General features: G+C 42.3%; 1 protein-coding gene across 3 annotated transcripts in view; it reads left to right on the plus strand.

Moving 5' to 3' along the window:
- The window catches only part of ADCY8 (adenylate cyclase 8), a 138,996-nt gene that overhangs the window by 99,843 nt on the left and 19,555 nt on the right, over positions 1-19,598 (plus strand). For all 3 annotated transcript variants that reach the window (XM_087706676.1, XM_087706677.1, XM_087706678.1), the window contains 5 exons: positions 8,284-8,384; positions 11,183-11,384; positions 13,514-13,603; positions 15,968-16,140; positions 18,358-18,439. In XM_087706676.1, the coding sequence (XP_087562802.1) occupies positions 8,284-8,384; positions 11,183-11,384; positions 13,514-13,603; positions 15,968-16,140; positions 18,358-18,439 (648 nt within the window). The remainder of the gene's footprint in view (positions 1-8,283; positions 8,385-11,182; positions 11,385-13,513; positions 13,604-15,967; positions 16,141-18,357; positions 18,440-19,598) is intronic.

Genomic DNA, 19,598 nt, shown 5'->3' on the forward strand with positions numbered 1-19,598 from the left:
AGTGAAAGATAGAGGTGAAGGTGAACAGTAATTGGTTCAGGATGGTATAGGGTAGAAGGGGAGGTGGAGGAGGAGGTGGAAATGGAGGTGGAGATAGACATGGAGATGGAGACAGAAAGAGAGAGAGAGGGCTAGAGAGAGAGGCGAGAGAGAAAAAGAGGTGCAGAGAGAGATAAAGATGGTGATAGACCTTTTTGTGCAACAGTGTAACATGTTTGGTTACTTATAATTCAATCAATGGCAGGGGTGTCAAACTCGAGGCCCGGGGGCCAGATCCAGCCTGTAGGGTGCTTAGATCTGCCTCCCTGAAAACAACCAAGGACTGGCCCATGGTGCGTCTGCCAGCAAAAAACAGAGCTTGCGAGGGCCATGGGTGGCCCTCCCGAGCTCAGTTTTCACTGGCAGAGGAATGCAGGGCTGCAGGAGACCATCGTAGCCGGAAACAGGAGCCCATTTTCATTAGCAGAACGCTCGGCCCACTATAGGTGCCCCCAACACCAGTGATGTTGAGCTGGCCACGCCCACCCTGACCCCCCCAAAGTCAAACACAACCATGATGCAGCCCTCAATGAAATTGAGTTTGACACCCCTGACCTATGGTGTGAACCCCAAAATGATATACAGATAATTCTTGACTTACAACCATTCAATCAGCGACTGTTTGACGTTACAACAGCACTGAAAAAAGTGACCTTAACAACTGGCCCTCGCACTCACAATGGTTGCGACCTTCTCCATGTCATGTGATCTGAAATTGGGTGCTTGACAAATGGCATGCATTTAGGACAGTTGCAGCATCCCAGGGTGTGGTTGCCCATGGCAACTTTCTCGGCCATCTTCTGGCAAGCAAAATCAATGGCGTAAGCTGGATTCGTTTAACTACTGCATGATTCACATGAGAACGGCAGTGATTCGCTTAAAGGCTATGGGGGGGAACGGTGGTAAAATGGGGGTGGTCAATTCACTTGTTATTGTGGAACAAGGAACCCAGGAGAGAGGCCATGGGTAAGTGAAAGAGTGGGAGCTTCAGGGAAGCAAAGGTACCCCAGATGAGACCATGTCAACATCTGACATACGACATTGTTCTTGTTCTGACCCAGACATCGTTAGAAAGCAAGAAGCAAAGTCTTGGTCCCGGCAAAACCTCTTTTATTTACATGACTGTGAATTCCTTTCATTCACAGTCAGCAAGGCTTTAACAAACAGTCTTTCAGAGGAATGTTTATCCACACGCACCTTATCTCGTTTAGAGCGCTGCCAGATAACTAGTTTCCAAACACAGGGCAAAGCAAAACTTAGCACAGAGTCTCTTATCATCTTAGACTGAAATGAATGGTTTCCTGCAAAAGCCCACTCCCCATTTGTTCGTCTTTTGTTTCCTCTGAGAGGGGCCAATCTCCTCCAAGGTGTGGCTTTACTCTTAAGTTGACCCTGCTTTCTTAGTTGTTCTTGTCTTCTGGCAGCTCTGCGCATGTACACACTGGGAACAGGCTCCAGCTGTTCTTCTGCCTCACTGCTGTCTAGCTCCCTCTCTGCCTCCAACACAGAGCCCTCGTTTGAGCTTTCCTCAACCCCCATGACTGGCTCATATTCCTCTCCAACCTCTGCCGGCCACAACAGTTCTTGCTTCTCCTTGACATTATTACAATTTCTGTCATTTCCTTTGGATAAACAACCACACCTACACATTTATGGTTTCCTCATTTCTTCTTTACTTCTTGGTCTCATTTGAGGTTGCTTTGCTTCCCTTGAAGCTCCCTTCTGTTCATTTAGCCAAGGTCTCTCCCCGAGGTTCAAAATAACAGAAGTTGGAAGGGGCCTTGGAGGTCTTCTAGTCCAACCCCCTGCTCAAGCAGGAGACCTTACAACCACCCTGGCTGTCTAATCACATCCTAAAAACCTCCAGTGATGGTGCCTCCACAACTTCTGAACACCAATTAATTGTTCCTCCTGTCAAGAAATTTCTTCTGAGTTTCAGGTTGGCTCTTCCTTAGATAAGTTTCCATCCCTTTTGCTACAATTTCCCTTGTTACGAGTTCAGATACTTGGAATGATGGTTGGTCTGAAAACAAGACCTCGAAGGATAAAATGAACAGGAACATTTGGTTGGGTGTACATTGCATGCTAGTCTAGACTAAGAAGATATGAAGTTGTAATGTAATTTATTTTGTTGGGTACAGGATGTGGTGTTGTGGTGTGATATATGTTTTGTGGACTAGGGCATGAGGTTTAGCACGTTTTGTAAACCTGCAAAGCGCTAGATAAGAGAACAGCAGAGTTGCTAACACTTACACGGAGCTTATATAACTGTATAAATTATGTATAGAGGGAGTATGAATAGTAAGAAACCAGCAACCCAAAGTTACAGGGTGGAAACATTTCTTATAACTTTAAAATGGGATACATCACCTGGGGCTCAGGGTCATAGTAGCCCCCCCCCCAGCATTGATTCTGTGACACCCACCCACCCCCAAGCACCTAAGAATATGCTGCTAAAATTCCATGCTAAAATTCCATTTTCTGTTACTTTTTTTTCTTTTTCCAAAAATAAGGATGAAAATGGGAGGACATTGCTCTCTTTCTGATTCTTTTTGCTATAGAATAATGCCCATAAACAATTTTCTAACTATCGTACAAATCAATTATACTCCTGGTGATTGGCCTTATCTGACTTGTTATTAGAATTTCTGAGACCTTAAATCCACTTAGATCAGGGGATGTATTCCATTAAAAGGTCTTGATTGGAATTTATTACTTTCAGACACATTTTTATTAACAACTATTGTAGCTGATAACCCGGTGTTGCCAGGGTATTTATTTATCTTAATCCTGTATTAGACAGGAAAAGCCCTGATTTCAGCAACAATGAAATTAGTTACAAATGTTTTCCCTGTGCCCCTAGAAGCCTCAAGGAAAGTGGGAGCGCCCTTGTGGAGTACTGTGAAGCCGTTACCATGGCAACTCCTCAGCTCTGTACAGTAGAAGTCATTTTAAACCACAACAGGCTGTATCTTAACACAACACACACCCTGAGATGTGTTAGGGGTGTCTTATCCCCACAGTATTTGTTTCTAGAGAGTAAGTCATCTGTGTACCAACTTTGGTTGAAGTTATTCAAGGCGTTCCATAGTTATGCTGGAACATACACATACACACATATATACTCTCCCTTGTCTCCTCCCCACTGGTCCAAGGCTCAGGTGCCTCCTGGTGGCCAATCAGCCTCTCTGTGCCCTGCTCGGAGTCGGAACCCTGTTCAGGGTCCTCCACATCCTCCAGAGCCGACTCAGAGAGCCCCTCGCTGTCGGAGTCTGGTGGCAGCTCCAACGGCTCCTGCTGGGCCACAACAGCATGCACAATGGAGCTAAGCTGGGTGACAGCTCATGTGCCTGCAGAGAGGGCTCCATGTGCCACCTGTGGCACGTGTGCCATAGGTTCGCCATCACAGTACTAGATTCTGTGTCTCAAAATCTGGCACTGGTTTTCATTCCAATGATTTCTGCTCCATGCTTCCCCCCCTGTCTAATTTAAAACCTTCAATAGGGACGGGTAATTTATCCTACCAAGATCTTCCATCTGCCTCCTCTTGCCTTGGAAGCCTGTAATTTCCAGGTTCGTAGAGCATCCTCTTTCCAAAGCCCCTTCCAGCGTCTCGAGGCTATCATGATGACAGCCTGAGCGCTCTCCAAGGACATCCAAAACCACTTCAGCCCCATCAATTTGAGCCAAGGTGGCGCAGTGGTTAAATGCAGCACTGCAGGCTACTTCAGCTGACTGCAGTTCTGCAGTTCGGCTGTTCAAATCTCACTGGCTCAGGGTTGACTCAGCCTTCCATCCTTCCGAGGTGGGTAAAATGAGGACCCCGGATTGTTGTTGGGGGCAATATACTGACTCTGTAAAACTGCTTAGAGAGGGCTGAAAGCCCTATGAAGCGGTATATAAATCTAACTGCTATTGCTAATTTGTGAAGTACCGAAAAGGAGATATGCGCTTGGCCATCTCGACAGTCATCTCGACGACCATCCTTTTCAAGGGAGCAGCAAATGACTTCACAGCTATAAATGTGTCAGCCCGCCTGGGTTCTTTTCTCTTTTTTCCCCCCTCTTTTTTTTTAAAGGTAAAAAGTATCAGCTAAAAAGGCTGATGGGGTGAACGTTCTGTCACAATAGCTCATGGGGTGGCTTATTTTTAGATCAAAACAAAATTTGTCCAGCGGAGGCAGGAGACGGAGGTTTGTTTTTTTTAAAAAAAATTTGTTTTGTTACTTAAACAACACATGCCCGCACCAGTGGGAAAAGAAAAAATCAAAACACAGAGAAGACAAAAAGAACAAAAAACAAGGCAGGGGGAAAAAAAAGGAAAAACAAAAGAAGAAAAAAGGGGAAAAAAACACAGGTATATCTTATAAAAAAGTATATCAGCTGGTTACAACATGTTTTGGTGCATCTCTTCCATTAATTCATATTAATTCAAATATCTTAACTCAAATGTTTACCATATTGACATCATTATACCTCCACTTTTAGTTGACTACAGTTATTTAAACATCCATCATCCTTAACTATGCCAAAGATTTAATCCATAACCACATGCTGACATTTCATTTACTTGTTTGTAAAATCCTCTATTAACATCAAATCCTCATATCCTGTTTTAGCTGAACATCCATAATATTTAATACCAAACATTCCCTCTTCCATGCATATAGTTTATTTATCATTCTCCCTTCTTTATGTAATTATATCGTACATCGTAACATTTTCCCCATATTAGTTAACATTTAACTGTATATAGTTTTATTTTATTTTTTAATTGTGATAGTTCACTTAACAACTGCAGCAAGAAAGGTTGTAAAATGGAATAAAAGTCACTTAACAATGGTCTCATTTAGCAATGTAAAATTTGATCTCAATTGTGATAATAAATCAAGGACTACCTATATTATTATCTCTTTTATTCATTAATCATGAAACTCAGTCAACTGAACATTCAAAAATGCATCACAAATACCATTGACTGGTGCTAATGGTTGATACGGTTTGCTGCCAGCATCCTAGGTATCAACCAAGGACCTTCTTAAGATGTACAATGTTTCTTGTAGCGCAGTTTTTTGTAGTTCCACTGCTGTTATTGCCGAAAGCTGCATTTTCTTCATGTGTTTTATAAAATTCCTGGACAAGCTACCAAGTGCCCCAATGACAATGGGTATCATTATTTGCTGTTGTTGTTGTTATTTCTTTTATTCATTAAACATGAAACTCTGTCAAGTGAACATTTAAAGATGTGTCACAAATACCATTGACTGGTGCTAAATGGTTGATATGGGTTGCTGCCAGCATCTTAGGTATCAACCAAGTATTTTCTTAAAATACATGATATTCCTTGTAGTGCAGTTTTTTGTAGTTCTGCTGGTTATTATTATTATTATTGCTATTATTACAATACAATTGTATCACAGCAGCCAGTTATTTTGCCGGATTTGGCATTGGTTACTAGTCGGGCCCCACCCAGGAGCCTAGGACGTCGTAACGTATTTTCGTAATATGCGTGCAGATCCAAGCAGTGCGGCTTTTTGCATTTGACTGATGGTGATTTTGTCAATTTTTAACTCTTTTAAATGTAATTCCAGTGCTTTTGGAATAGCACCCAATGTACCAATTACCACTGGAATTATCACTGCTGGTTTCTGCCATAGTCGTTGAATTTCGATTTTTAAGTCGTGGTATTTTGCAATTTTTTCATGTTCCTTCTGGGCGACCCTGCTATCACCTGGTATTGCGATGTCTATGATTGTGACCTTATTTTTCTCAACCAGGGTGATGTCTGGTGTATTATGCGCCAGTATTATATTTTTGCTAATGCCAGTTGTTTCTAAGCATTTTATGATCCAATTATGTGGCAGTGAGTCAAATGCCTTTTTGTAATCAATCCAGACCATATTCAAGTTCGTTTTTCTGTTCTTACAATTTTCTAATATCATTTTATCAATTAGGAGCTGATCTTTTGTGCCCCTGCTCCTTCTTTTGTTGCCTTTTTGCTCTATTGGCAAGATGTTGTTTGTTTCCAAATAATCCATCATGTTATCTGCAATAATGCCTGTGAGTAATTTGAAGGTTGTTGGCAAGCATGTTATTGGTCTGTAGTTTTCAGGTGTTGTTCCTTTAGTTGCATCTTTCTGAATCAAATATGTTTTTCCAGTTGTCAACCATTCATCAATTTGGCCCTTTTGTAAAATTTCATTCAGTTGCCTGGCCAATATTGCATGTAAACTGGTCAGATATTTGAGCCAAAAACCATGTAATTGATCCTTTCCAGGTGATGTCCAATTCTTTAACTTTTTTACTCGATTTTTGAGTGTTGCTGTTGGCTGGTCCACTTGGACCCCAACATCTGCCGCGGCCCTTGTTAACCCGCGCGACGACCGATGCGGTATAAAATTTTTATTCGTTTCTTTCACCATATTGTATGGGTTGGCGTTTTTTTTTTTATGGGGCCAGGTTGCCAACCTGACCCCAACCCTCCTCCTTTCTCATCCGGGCTTGGGACCGGCAACGGCGGAGTTGTTGTTGTTGTTGTTGTTGTTGTTGTTGTTGTTATTATTATTATTATTATTATTATTATTATTATTATTGATGAGACTGCAGAATCCGAACAAGCTCCTAAAGATATTCCCATTAGATGTACTCCTTCCTACTTATCTGGCTGCATTTCTAGATCATCATTTTCCTTCAATGGGGCCACCCATCCTTTAAAGAAATGTGCACCTAATTAGGTGACAAAGCCATCTTAGTATACGTAGTTCTGGCACAAAGGTGGAATTACTGCTCTCCTAGGGTTGTGGGAGAGGGGGGACATGCCATTCTTTAATGGGTCTTGCAAGCATGTTTGTTTTGATGGGATATTTCTTTGTATGGATGTCAAACAATATATTGAATGGTGGGTCCTTGGTGCTCTCTGTGCTTAGTTGTTTTCTTGCAGATGTTTCATTACCCAACTAGGTAATATCATCAGTGCTAGTAAGGAGTTGGGTTTGCTCTCAGTTTATATTCTAGTACTGTGATGGCGAATCTATGGCATGTGTGCCCAAAGTGGCACGTGAAGCCAAGTTGCCTGGCATGTGCAGCCTTGCCTGTTTCTGGCATACATGATGATCAGCTGTCCTTCGCATGCACAGCAGTGTCAAAACCCAGTGCACGCGTGTATGCCAGCCAGCTGATTGTCGAGCGCACATGTGCACCAGAACCCAGAAGTTTGGCTCTTCTGGATCACGGTCTCTTCACATGTGCAGTAGTTGGGTGTGCATCAGAGGTGGGTTCCTACCAGTTCGCACCTATTCGGTAGAACTGGTTCGTCAAATCTACCGAACCGATTAGAAGAGGTTCCACCAGTGGACCCGGAAAGCAGGCCACACCCACAGAAGAGGTTCCAAAAATTTTTGAAACCCACCACTGGTCCTTGGATATGATTATTCTACACTATCTTGCTCATATTTATAAAACTCAGTGCCTCTGTGAAAGGTAAGGATGACTACTGCGTTTGTGGTGCAATCAGAACATTGCGTGTCTTGAAGTTGTTTTAACGCAAACCAAAGATGCCTTTTAAAAAACAAGTTTACCTCATATTCTTATGCAGGCCAGTGCTGTGTGTGAGGTAATCTAAGGTGGTTCTGACAAGTGTCGTCGGCATCTTCATATCCGATCACATGGGCAGCAAGGCACTCCCATCCAGTCACATGGGTGGCAAGCCACTCCCACAAAGGAGGCCACACCCACAGAGTAGGTTCAAACAATTTTTGAAACCCACCACTGGTGTGCATGCACACTAGAACACAGAGGTTCGACTTTTCCAGAGTGTGGGTGCGACAAGCGCACGCATGACATTTCCGTGTGACTTTTTCTGTACTCAGTGCTGAAGAGGTTTGCCATCATTCTTCTAGTAACTAGAATATAAACTAGAATATAAACTGAGCTAGAATATAAATTGAGAATTAACCCACTCCTTGCTAGCACTGATGATGTTACCCAGTTGGATAATGAAATGTCTGAAAGAAAACAACAAAGCTCAGCGAGCACGAAAGATCCCCCCTCCCATTCCAACCCTGGGCTACAAATATTATCATTTATTAATATGCTGAATACTTAATGCCAGCAACATTCTTCCTTTATTGAGCTGGGTTTGCTAATTTCTCAGAAGCCTCGTCTACTTGCCTTGCTCTGTTTCTGGAGTTAATTTAGAAGCTTCACTTACTGGATTCCCTTTTTGTGTTTCTATTTTCTCTTTCAGTACTCCCAAATGAGGGACGAGGTCTTCAAGTCAAACTTGGTGTGTGCATTAATTGTCTTGGTGTTTATCACCGCCATCCAAAGTCTACTTCCTTCTTCAAGGTGAGTTCCAATAATTTGGAACGGAGAGATTAGTTGGAGTTGGAGTCGGGGGTAAATGTTCTATTTTGAGCCGAGGTGGCGCAGTGGTTAGAGTGCAGTACTGCAACCACTTCAGCTGACTGCTATCTGCAGTTCGGCGGTTCAAATCTCACCGGCTCAAGGTTGACTCAGCCTTCCATCCTTCCGAGGTGGGTGAAATGAGGACCCAGACTGTGGGGGCGATATGTTGACTCTGTAAACCGCTGAGAGAGGGCTGAAAGCCCTATGAAGCGGTATATAAGTCTAACTGCTATTGCTATTGCTATTTTTTTTTAAAATATTTTTTTATTATTTACATATAAATATATTGAATGCAGTATGATTGTCCTGGCGTTTCACTTGCCATGAAAACAAATAACATATATATTATTTAAACAGAAAGTGAAAAACAAATAACATATATATTATTTAAACAGTGCTCGCATTGTAGGGTAATTTTGACCATCATATTCATTCTAATAAAACTGCATATATAGTCTCTCTTTCCAAGCCAACCTAACCTCATTTTTCCTCATTGCAACTTCCACCTGGTTCTTCTTAACCATTGGTAGAATCTGTTCCATGTGTCATAATATTCTGTCTCTCCTTTGTCTTTTATTTTTAATGTTAGTCTATCCATTTCTGCACAGACTAATAACTTCCTTATTACCTCCTCCTCTGAAGGGGTGTTTTCACTCTTCCACTGCACCATTCTTGCTGTGGTCAGGATGTGTAGTATTAAGTATATTGTCCCTTTATTGTAGCCATCTGGTATAATGCCTAATAGAAGTAATTCTGGCTTGAACTCTACACATGGTCTAACCATTTCTCCTAACCCCTTCTGAATTTGTATCCAAAATTTCCTTGCTTTTTTTTTACAGGTCCACCACATGTGGGTCTATTTTATGACAGCTCTAGAGCAGTGTTTTTCAACCTTGGCAACTTGAAGATGTCCGGACTTCAACTCCCAGAATTCCCCAGCCAGCGAATGCTGGCTGGGGAATTCTGGGAGTTGAAGTCCAGACATCTTCAAGTTGCCAAGGTTGAAAAACACTGCTCTAGAGCATAGGAAAACTAGGTTCCTGCAAAAGATAGTTATCATTTATCATTGTAATGATTGCAGTGAGGGCAGTTTGGTGACGTTAGGCCAGCCGCTGTCTCTCAGCCCTAATCTTCACATTGGCGAGAGGAAGGGCATCCAGCCAGTAAATACTCAGCTCCATTCAGTGGCCCAGACTCCACAATGAAAGGGATTGTGGGGTGATTAAAAGATGACGACTCTCAGCCCTAAGAAGCCAGTGGAAGACCCTATCTGAAGATGTGGTTGAGAAGACCCCATGAACTTGTTGATCATCAGAAATTAGGACTGACTCAGTGATACAAAACAGAAGAAAAGTGATTTAATGGGGGGGAGGGAGTTGCCAGGCCTGGGGGCTATAGCATCCCAAAGTCCACCAACCAGAGGTGGGTTCCTACCAGTTCTCACCTATTCGGTAGAACCGGTTCGTCAAATCTACCGAACCAGTTAGAAGAGGTTCCCACCAGTGGACCCAGAAAGCAGGCCACACCTACAGAAGAGGTTCCAAAAATTTTTGAAACCCACCACTGGTGGGTGTGTAATGTCCCGCAGTTATCTACGCATTAATAATGATCTAGTAATATTTCCTTATACATTTTAGGGACCTTTCCTTACATAATTGGTGTTTTCTTTCATATTTTTGGATTTCTAATTTCTGTTTCCGTTAGTTGGCAATTGCTAAAACCAATCCCATGTGAAAAAGTATTCAAAGCCTTCTTGATTTTAATTGTCAATTTATTTATTCCTGCACATTGTAATATTTATTCATTTACATATCTCTGTTTTTCCACTGTTGTGCAAACACAATTCCAGCAGCTGCTAACATGTGTAAAATTTAATATATATTATACTCCCTTTCAAATAGCCAACAAAATATTTCTGGTTTTAATTCCATATCTTGCTTTACGATTGCTTCTAACCACTAACTTCTGAATAGCTACTTGGACTGACCTAAGTACTAATTCAAAATTTCATATCTGGTCACATGGGCAGCAAGCCACTCCCATCCGGTCACATGGGCAGCAAGCCACTCCCACAAAGGAGGCCACACCCACAGAGTAGGTTCCAATGATTTTTTAAACCCACCACTGCCACCAACCATGATTCTTAGTTCCAAAGCAGTATTGTGTTTATCTTGGTGGTATATCTCTTTGTGCGTATAGTTCATTTTAAATAGCTCTTTTCTTAGAGAAGCACTGTTTTACTCACCCTGTCATATAAGAACAGGTTTTATTTCCATAGGTCCTCTGCATTCGGGCATAAAGGATCAGAACATAGGTTAAGATTTATTGCTGAGGCTTATATATAAGAATCTAGTAAGCTAAAGTTCAGTACTAAATTGGCACTAGCTACAGGTCCATGGGATTCAAGGGGAGTTGGAATTGGAAAGTTTGTGGCAACGTAATGACTCTAAGCTGATCACACACTTAACTCCACCTCCCAGCTCTGCCTGCTCCTCTCCTACATCTACAAGTATATTGCACGGACATGCACAAGAATAAAAAGGGATTGAGTAAGTGCCATTAAGTTGATGCCAACTCCTATTGACCACCAGGGTTCTCCACAATGAGCTGACTTGAGAAGATGAAATTAGAAGATTTAATGAAGCCCTGAAACATTAGATTTTACTCTTCCTATAAATGCAAGGGAGGGCTGTTTTTCTGTCTTCTAAGTATGTGTGTGTCTGTTCTTCCTTCTGCAGAATGATTCCGATGATTGTTCAATTTTCAATTCTAATTATATTACATTCATCTCTCGTGCTGATAACCACGGCCGAGGATTACAAATGCTTACCCCTGGTGCTCCGGAAAACTTGCTGCTGGATTAATGAGACTTACCTGGCCCGTAATGTCATCATCTTTGCCTCAATTATGATTAATTTCTTGGGAGCCATCATCAATATTGTAAGTATTTCAGAAGGGGAAGGTTGTGTGAATGGAGAAGGGAGCAGAAAATGCATAAAGCTAGTAAATTACAAGCAACTTTACTCAATCTGATGCCTTTCAGATATGCCCGATTACAAACCTTTCATTCTACTCTGAGGTCTGAGCTACAAATAATTCTGTTCTATGGGTACTTTCATAATATTCTTTAGTTCTGGCTGGCTATGATAGGAGCTACAACCCCAAAATCTGCAAAGTGGAAGATTGGAGAAAGCTGATTTCCCAGGATAGCAGCTTCTGATATTTTGCACTTGAAAGCATTTAAATATACTTTTCCCTCAGGAAAATGAAAGGAGGGAGGAAGGAAGGAAATCAAACCTCAGATTATTCAGTCTTTCAGCGGGCCTCAGATAACACACTGGTGTCTTTGTCCTTTGGGAAAATTTTATTTCCCTAATTATGGTTTTGTTCTATACAATACATTGACATTTTCAGCTACATGTGGTCAGCCACGATAATACTTCTCAAGAACTAGGATAAATATAATCCAAATGAGCTGAAATTCACAGAGGGCCTTAATTGTCTGTCGCTCTATACACAATTAATATTTCTGAATATGGGTTCATCTGTAGGCAACCAATTTAGTCTATCTATTCATCTTCATCATCTTCATCTTCTGGGAAATCATTTAGCATTTATCTATCAATCATCTGTATCTATCAACTATCAATCCTTTTATCTACCAATCATCTGCATCTATCATCTATTTATCTAGCATCCAGCATCTATCTATCTATCTATCTATCTATCTATCTATCTATCTATCTATCTATCTATCTATCTATCTATCTATCATCTATCCTTCATCATCACCATCATCATGTATCATCTATCAATCATCTATCATTTATCTATCTATCAATCTGAATCTATCATCTATCAATCATCTGTCATCATTTCCACCTATCCACCCATCCACTCATCCATTCATCCATCCGTCTGTCCATCTGTCTATATGTCTATCTATCATCTGTCATCATCTCCATCCATTTATGTATCTATTCATCATCATCATCTATCATCTATCAATCATGTGTATCGATCATCTATTTATCATCTATCATCTGTCATCATATCTATCTATCTATCTATCTATCTATCTATCTATCTATCTATCTATCTATCTATCATCTATTTATCATCTAATATTTATACGGCCACCCATTTCACAAGAGTGGGACTTAAAACAAAACACTCTTTTAATATATATATTTGAAACATTAAAATAGAAATCTTGCATAATACAAAGGGGTGGGAGGAACATGGAAAGGATGGTTGTGACCTCATAAAATTCCCACAGAGAGGATAAAAACTGGGAACTGTCTGGTTTCCTTTGTAATATGTTTGAGTGATGATCCTTTTAATATGTCTTCCAATGAAAGCATTTTGTAAGCCCATGCACTACAGATTCTTCATCATTTCAAAAGAGTTGCCCGTCGTTGCTCTCAGTATGTAATTTCTAAAAAAGATATAGGATTATTTTTCTGTTTTTCCTGAGTGGTTTTTTAATCCAGAGTCTTCTCATAGAGTTGGAGGCATTAACACCAGGCGTGGGTTCCTGCCAGTTCTAACCTCTTCTATAGAAGAGGTTCCACAAATCTACAGTGCCGTTTAGAACCGGTTCCAGCTCCCTCCGCCCGTCCACACATCATCAAGATGAAGAGCGAGAGGAGGAATTCTGGGAGTTGAAGTCCACAAGTCTTAAAGCTGTCAATTTTGAACACCCCTGGGTTTTTTTTTCTAAAGGGTTAGGGGTGCAAGGGTCTTGTAACTTGACAGCTTTAAGACTTGCATGCTTCAAAGGCAGAGTTCCTGAGCCAACATGACAAGAGGTGGAATTCTGGGAGTTGATGTTGACCACGCCCACCCGGTCACATGGCTGGCAAGCCACTCCCACAAAGCAGGCCACACCTACAGAAGAGGTTCTAAAAAATTTTGAAACCCACCACTGATTAACACTATTGTCGCTGTCTCCTCCTTCTCCTCCTCCTCCTCCCCCCCCCTCCCCGCAACAAGTAATCTTCTTCCTTCATTTCTCTGCAAAGTAATTTCATTAGTTTTCTTATTTTTCTCTCGTTTCTTTTCCACAGCTCTGGTGTGACTGGGACAAACAACTGCCTTTTAAGAATCAAACTTTCAACTCTTCGGTATATTTTACAGATATTTGCTCGTATCCAGAGGTAATCCTAAGCATATCATTTTGCACAGGGATAAGCCAACACAAAATGTTAGGCTCGGGAACGATGGCTGATAATAAACTTTAGGATGATGTGAAACTTCAAAGCAAAGCTTTATTTCAGTGATGCAGGTTCTCGAGTTACAACAGTTCATTTAGTAACCATTCGAAGTTACAACAGCACTGAAAAAAGGGACTTGTGACCATTTGAACACTTACAACCGTTCCCATGGTCACATGATCATAATTCAGAATCTTGGCAACTAATTCACATTTATGACGGTTGCAAAGTACCCAGGATCACATGATCCCCTTTGGTGACTTTTTGATGAGTAAAAATCCATGGGGAAGCCTGATCCGCTTAACAACCGAGTTACTACTTAACAACTGCAGCTATTCACTTAACAACTGTGGCACGAAAGGCCGTGAAATGGGGCAAAAACTCACTTAACACATGTTCACTTCCCTATATAATTCTCCTATCTAAGAGAGAGAAAAAGAAATTGTCAGTAATCAATAATCCCATTGAGTTGAAGGCCTACTGGCAGTTGACTTTTAGGCTGATTCAGTGACTTCACCACATTCATACATTCTCAAGAGCTCTTGAAAAGTCTGCAGCTGTTGTACATGTACACATCAGCAAACCCAAAGGTGCTTTTTCAAGAGGCAACTGGACTTTCTGGTTTTTCTTTGAAGATGTTTCGCTTCTCATCCAAGAAGCTTCTTCAACTCTGACTGGATAGCAATAGCAATAAGCACTTAGACATATACTGCTTCACAGTGCTTTCCAGCCCTCTCTGATCAGTTTACAGAGTCAGCATACAGCCCCCAACAATTTGGGGTCCTCATTTTACAGATGAAAGGCTGAGTCAACCTTGAGCCTGGTGAGATTTGGAAAAAGGAGGCGCTAATGTCGCGACAACACAACGTGCGGTCTTGACTGTCCGAGACCACTGTTGACACTTTTGCCCCTGGACGGTCCAGTAGGACCTAAAGCATCCCGGAGAGATGGTGACCAGGAAGACAAAGCCTTTCTGGTCTCAGGGACATCGCAAAGTCCCTGATTGACCCAAGGGAAGCGCTTCAAACTAGCGGCAAACAGGCAGCCCCCAGGCTGACGAAGTCGGAGATGGCTCTGGAAGGAAGGAAGTGAAAGTGAGTCCATCGGGTGAGATTTGATCTGCCAAATTGCAGGCAGCCGGCGGGCAGCAGAAGTAGCCTGCAGTTCTGCATTCTAACCACTGCGGCACCATGGAGTTCTCTTCCCCACCATCCAGTCAGAGCTGAAGAAGCTTCTTGGATGAGAAGCGAAATGTCTTCAAAGAAAAACCATGACCAGATGTTTCACTCCTCATCCAAGAAGCTTCTTCAGCTCCGACTGGATGGTGGGGAGGGAACCTCCCTTCCCTTCCCCACCATCCAGTCAGAGTTAAAGAAGCTTCTTGGATGAGAAGCAAAACATCTTCAAAGAAAAACCAGAAAGTCCAGTTGCCTCTTGAAAAACCACCTTTGGGACAACCATGTCCTGGATGACGGAGAATCTCCATAGTCATATATGTTAGCGGAGAAATCCCTCTATATTTTTTTCCCTGAAAAGTCTCATTTAGTCTAATGAAGTTGCTTTCAACTCTCTGTAAAAACAACAACAGATTATGGGGACCTAGAAAGAGTGCAAAGAAGAGCAATGAAGCTGATAAAGGGTCTGGAGGTTAGATTGTATGATGAATGACCAATGGAAATCAGTATGTTTGAGCCGTGGTGGGACAGTGGTTAGAATGCAGTGTTGCAGGCCAATTCTGTGGACTGAGGATTGCCAGCAGTTTGACAGTTCAAATTTCACCAGGCTCAAAGTTGACTCGGACTTCCATCCTTCCGAGGTTGGTAAAATGAGGACCCAGATGATGGTGGGGGCAATACGCTGACTCTATAAATCACTTAGAGGGCTGTAAAAGCATGTGAAGCAGCATGTAAGTTTAAGTGCTATTGCTCTGGCTAACAAAGAGAAGGCTTAGGAAAGACATAGTATCCATCTTCCAATACTTGAAGGACTTCGGTAGTTCTCTATGAGCAGTGATGGGTTTCACATTTTGTTAGCACCTGTTCACAGGTGTACACGCCCCTTCCGCGCATGTGCCCGGCCTTCCGCGCATGCACTTTGCTTGTGCACATGCCTTCCGCGCATGTGCCCGGCCTCAAAAACGTGCCTAAATAGGATGGCATAGAGCCACGGTTGAGCCCACCTGTGATTCCCGCTACCAGTTTGGGCAAAATGATCCGAACCGGCCACCTTTGTATATGAGATTTTTGAATATATTAGTTTAAGTCTATGAGCTAAAAGCTGATGTTTCTCCCAATTTTCTTTGTAAAGTATTTCGTCTTTACCGGTATCCTGGCTATGGTGACTTGTGCCGTGTTTCTCCGTCTCAATTCGGTCCTTAAGTTGGCCGTGCTCCTCATCATGATTGCAATCTACTGCTTCCTGACCGAGACCATTTATGCTTCCCTGTTTCTCCAGTACGATGAAATCAATCATAACGGAGAGTAAGTCTTCGTTTACATATTTGTTTACTCATGAGATTTTTATCCCGCCTTTATTATTTTTATAAATAAATCAAGGGGGAAAACATATCTAATACTGATTCCTGATTAAAACTTACACTCACCTGATGATTGGCCTCAAATCATGCAGCTGACTTTCGTGTCAAAAGTGGAGCCTGTCATCATCATCATCATCATCATCATCATCATCATCATCATCATCATCATCATCATCATCTTAGACATTGTCTATCCACTGCGGGATGAAGGCCTCTTTCACATGTTCCCAACCAATACAGCCCTGAGTTTTCTTTTGCCAATTGGGCCTGCAGTACTTGCTGATGTCATCGATCCATCTTGTTTCGTGGACACTTTTTATTAAGTGGGAAAGGTAGAACTAGAACTCACAATCTCCTGGCCCAAATTTCATCCAGCTAGTTTTCATGCCTAAGAAGGGACTAGAACTCACAGTCTCATGATGATTGGCCTAAAGTCACCCAGCCATCTTTCATGCGTAAGAAGGCACTAGAACTCACAACTTCCTGGTGATTGGCCCAAATTCATCCAGCTAGCTTTCATGCCTAGAACTCACAGTCTCCCGGTTCTAATCCAGCACCTTTAACCATTACACCAAATGGCAGCTTAAATACTTCTTTAACAAAAGTTTAGCCACACAGAGGCACTGTAGACAGTGGGATGGGTGGCATACACATTCAATAAGTAAATAACAACCCTGAATAGATGTCCCTCTGCTCTACATCATATTCCTTATATAAAACAGTTCCCCAAACATAAAATGTAACTTATCAAAAACAGAGTAGCTACAATTTTCCAAATCCCTCAACCTGTCAGTCATTTTCATGACAGCTGCCTGGAGCCAAATGCCTTCCAGCTGCATCTATTGCAGTAACCTTGGGGGGCGGGGGTGTTTAGAAATAATCTACCTCCATCCACCACCTCCCCCCCAAAAAGTGTGCTAAGATGCTGTGCATATCAGTATGCAATTATTCCGTAGCCCCTTCTTATTTCTTCAGAACAATGGAACAAAAATAGCCTGGGCCAGCAGAGAGCCTTACCTGAATCATATCATCTCTAAGACAAGATAATTCTGCAGCGATGCTAGAAATATCTCATCAGCTGGAAAAAAGACGGGCAGAAATGAAAGGGGAAAGCCTTATAATGGCTCCCCAAAGAGGAAAGCAATATCACGGCTGGTTTGATGTGTCAATCTTTTATTGTCAGGGGCTTTTCACTGACTGTCATCTCAACAGGAACATGCAAATTTAGAGAGATTCTTTTAGCATCAGGTGGGGAAAAAGGACAGGAACCACAGCTTGGGCAGGGAGTTCTCAGAGAAGCAATGCAAAAAATATATATATATATATAGTGTCTGGCTTAATTCTGGGTAGAATATTTTGAAGCGAGAAGTAGTTGCATCCTGGAATCTTGTGGGATGGATGGATGGAAACGTATCAAAGAGAGAAGCAACTGTTTTGACCTAGGCTTCCCCACCAGCACGAAGCAAGTCCTCATCCTGATAAACCCCTTTCATTTAATTTACAGTGAATTCCTCTCCGGCAAAGTCTTTCCTCTCCCACAGTCTTTCAAGATAGTTCACAATTACCGACCTTTGTCAGGCTTGGAGAGCAGCCAGGCCGATGTCTTTCAGATGCTGCAATACTTGGCAAGAATGCAGGAATGAACTAATTGTCTCCTGCAAACTCCACTCTCCTTTCGCTCCTCTTTTATTCCCTATGGGAGGGGCCATTCACCGTCCACCTGTGGCCTTACTCCCAAGTCGACACTCGTTCCTTAGCTGCTCCTTTTGTCTGGCAACTCTATCCATGCACACACTGGGAACAGGCTCCAGCTGTTCTTCTGCCTCACTGATGTCTGACTCCAAAGGCAGCTGATAGCTGGCATACAGCCCTGGCCCCCTCTCTGCCTCTGATGCAGAGCCCTAATTAGAGCCTTCCCCAGACTCCGGGACTGGCCCATGTTCCTCCCCAACCTCCTCACTGCCCGAATCTGCTGCCAGCACTGCCAGCTGCCATGCTTAAGGTAGGACTAGAATTCACAGTCTCCTAGCGATTGGCCCAAAGTCACCCAGCCCACATTCATACCTGATGAATTAAAAACAAAAGAATAGAAAACGTGTTTTAGTTTAAGCTTTGCTCTTCTTTTCTGATTCCTCCTTCTCTCTTTTCTTCTTCTCTATAGTACGGATTTCCTGGGGACGAAAGAAGCTTCCTTGCTCCTCATGGCCATGTTCCTGTTAGCTGTATTCTATCACGGCCAACAGGTAAGGCAAATGTTTCTTTTCCATTTGCACCTCCTCCCAAGCAGGAAATATCTCCCCTTGCTCTGCTAGAACCTGCCAATCACGACTCCCCTTTGGAGCAAATAATTAAATATCAGACTAGAGTATTTTATGACCTTCAATAATTGAAGACCTGATTAATCTTAAAAGAGAGGGCCAATTAAAATCAACACATGGCCAGGTCCGTGCAGCTTCTATTTTTTTTATTGCTGTGTAAAATATTATAAATAGAAAGCTGTTTCAGAATATCTTATCAGTCTCTATTCAATTTGCTCTAGTTGGGAAATTAAAAATCAATTCAACATCTAAACCAGGACACACAGATGCTACGAGAATGGCGGATTTCCTGTTAGGGATCTGTAGAAAAAAGGATTGAAAATGAAATAAAATTGCAGGAAAGTAGTATCTTATTACATATGGTACGGGTGTCAAACTCAAGGTTCAGGGGCCAGATCCAGCCCACGGGGTGCCTCGAAGGACTGGCCTGCCATGCCTCTGCCAGCAAAAATGGAGCTTGGGTGGGCCGCCTTCCTGAGCTCTGTTTTCACTGGCAGACCACTGCAGGAGGTTGTTGCAGCTGAAAACGGACCTTGGGACTGAGGAGTCCCGGTACATTGGGAGCTTACAAAATTCATTTAATTGTCTTGCTTAGCAATGGAAATATTGGGCTCCGCTGTGGCCATAAGTCAAGGACTAATTGTATAGATATCCAGTACAGAGATGGCATTCAGCAGGTTCTGACCAGTTCTCGAGAACTGGTAGCGGAAATTTTGAGTAGTTTGGAGAACCAGTAAATACCACTTCTGACTGGCCCTGCCCCCATCTATTCTCTGCCTCCCGAGTCTCAGCTGATTGGGAGGAAATGGAGATTTTGCAGTAACCTTCCCTTGGCATGCCCACCAAGCCACATCACACCCATCAAGCCATATCCATAGAACACGTAGTAAAATATTATCCCACCACTGATTTGCTCATACCATTTTCTCCCTCTTGTGAAAAAAAAAGAACTGGAGGAAATGAATTTCTCATGAGACGAGCAACCAGGTGCAAAAGAGTCTTCTTATCCCTCCTGAGATTTATCTGAGCTTTTAGCTACTGAACGTTACTCTATATACCTTCAAAGCATTCTCAAATGGAATGA

This window comes from Thamnophis sirtalis, unplaced genomic scaffold, assembly GCF_051295495.1.
Source record: "Thamnophis sirtalis isolate CommonGarterSnake01/CBP01778 unplaced genomic scaffold, rThaSir2_p1.2 scaffold_2, whole genome shotgun sequence".
In the NCBI taxonomy this organism is placed as follows: Eukaryota; Metazoa; Chordata; class Lepidosauria; order Squamata; family Natricidae; genus Thamnophis; species Thamnophis sirtalis.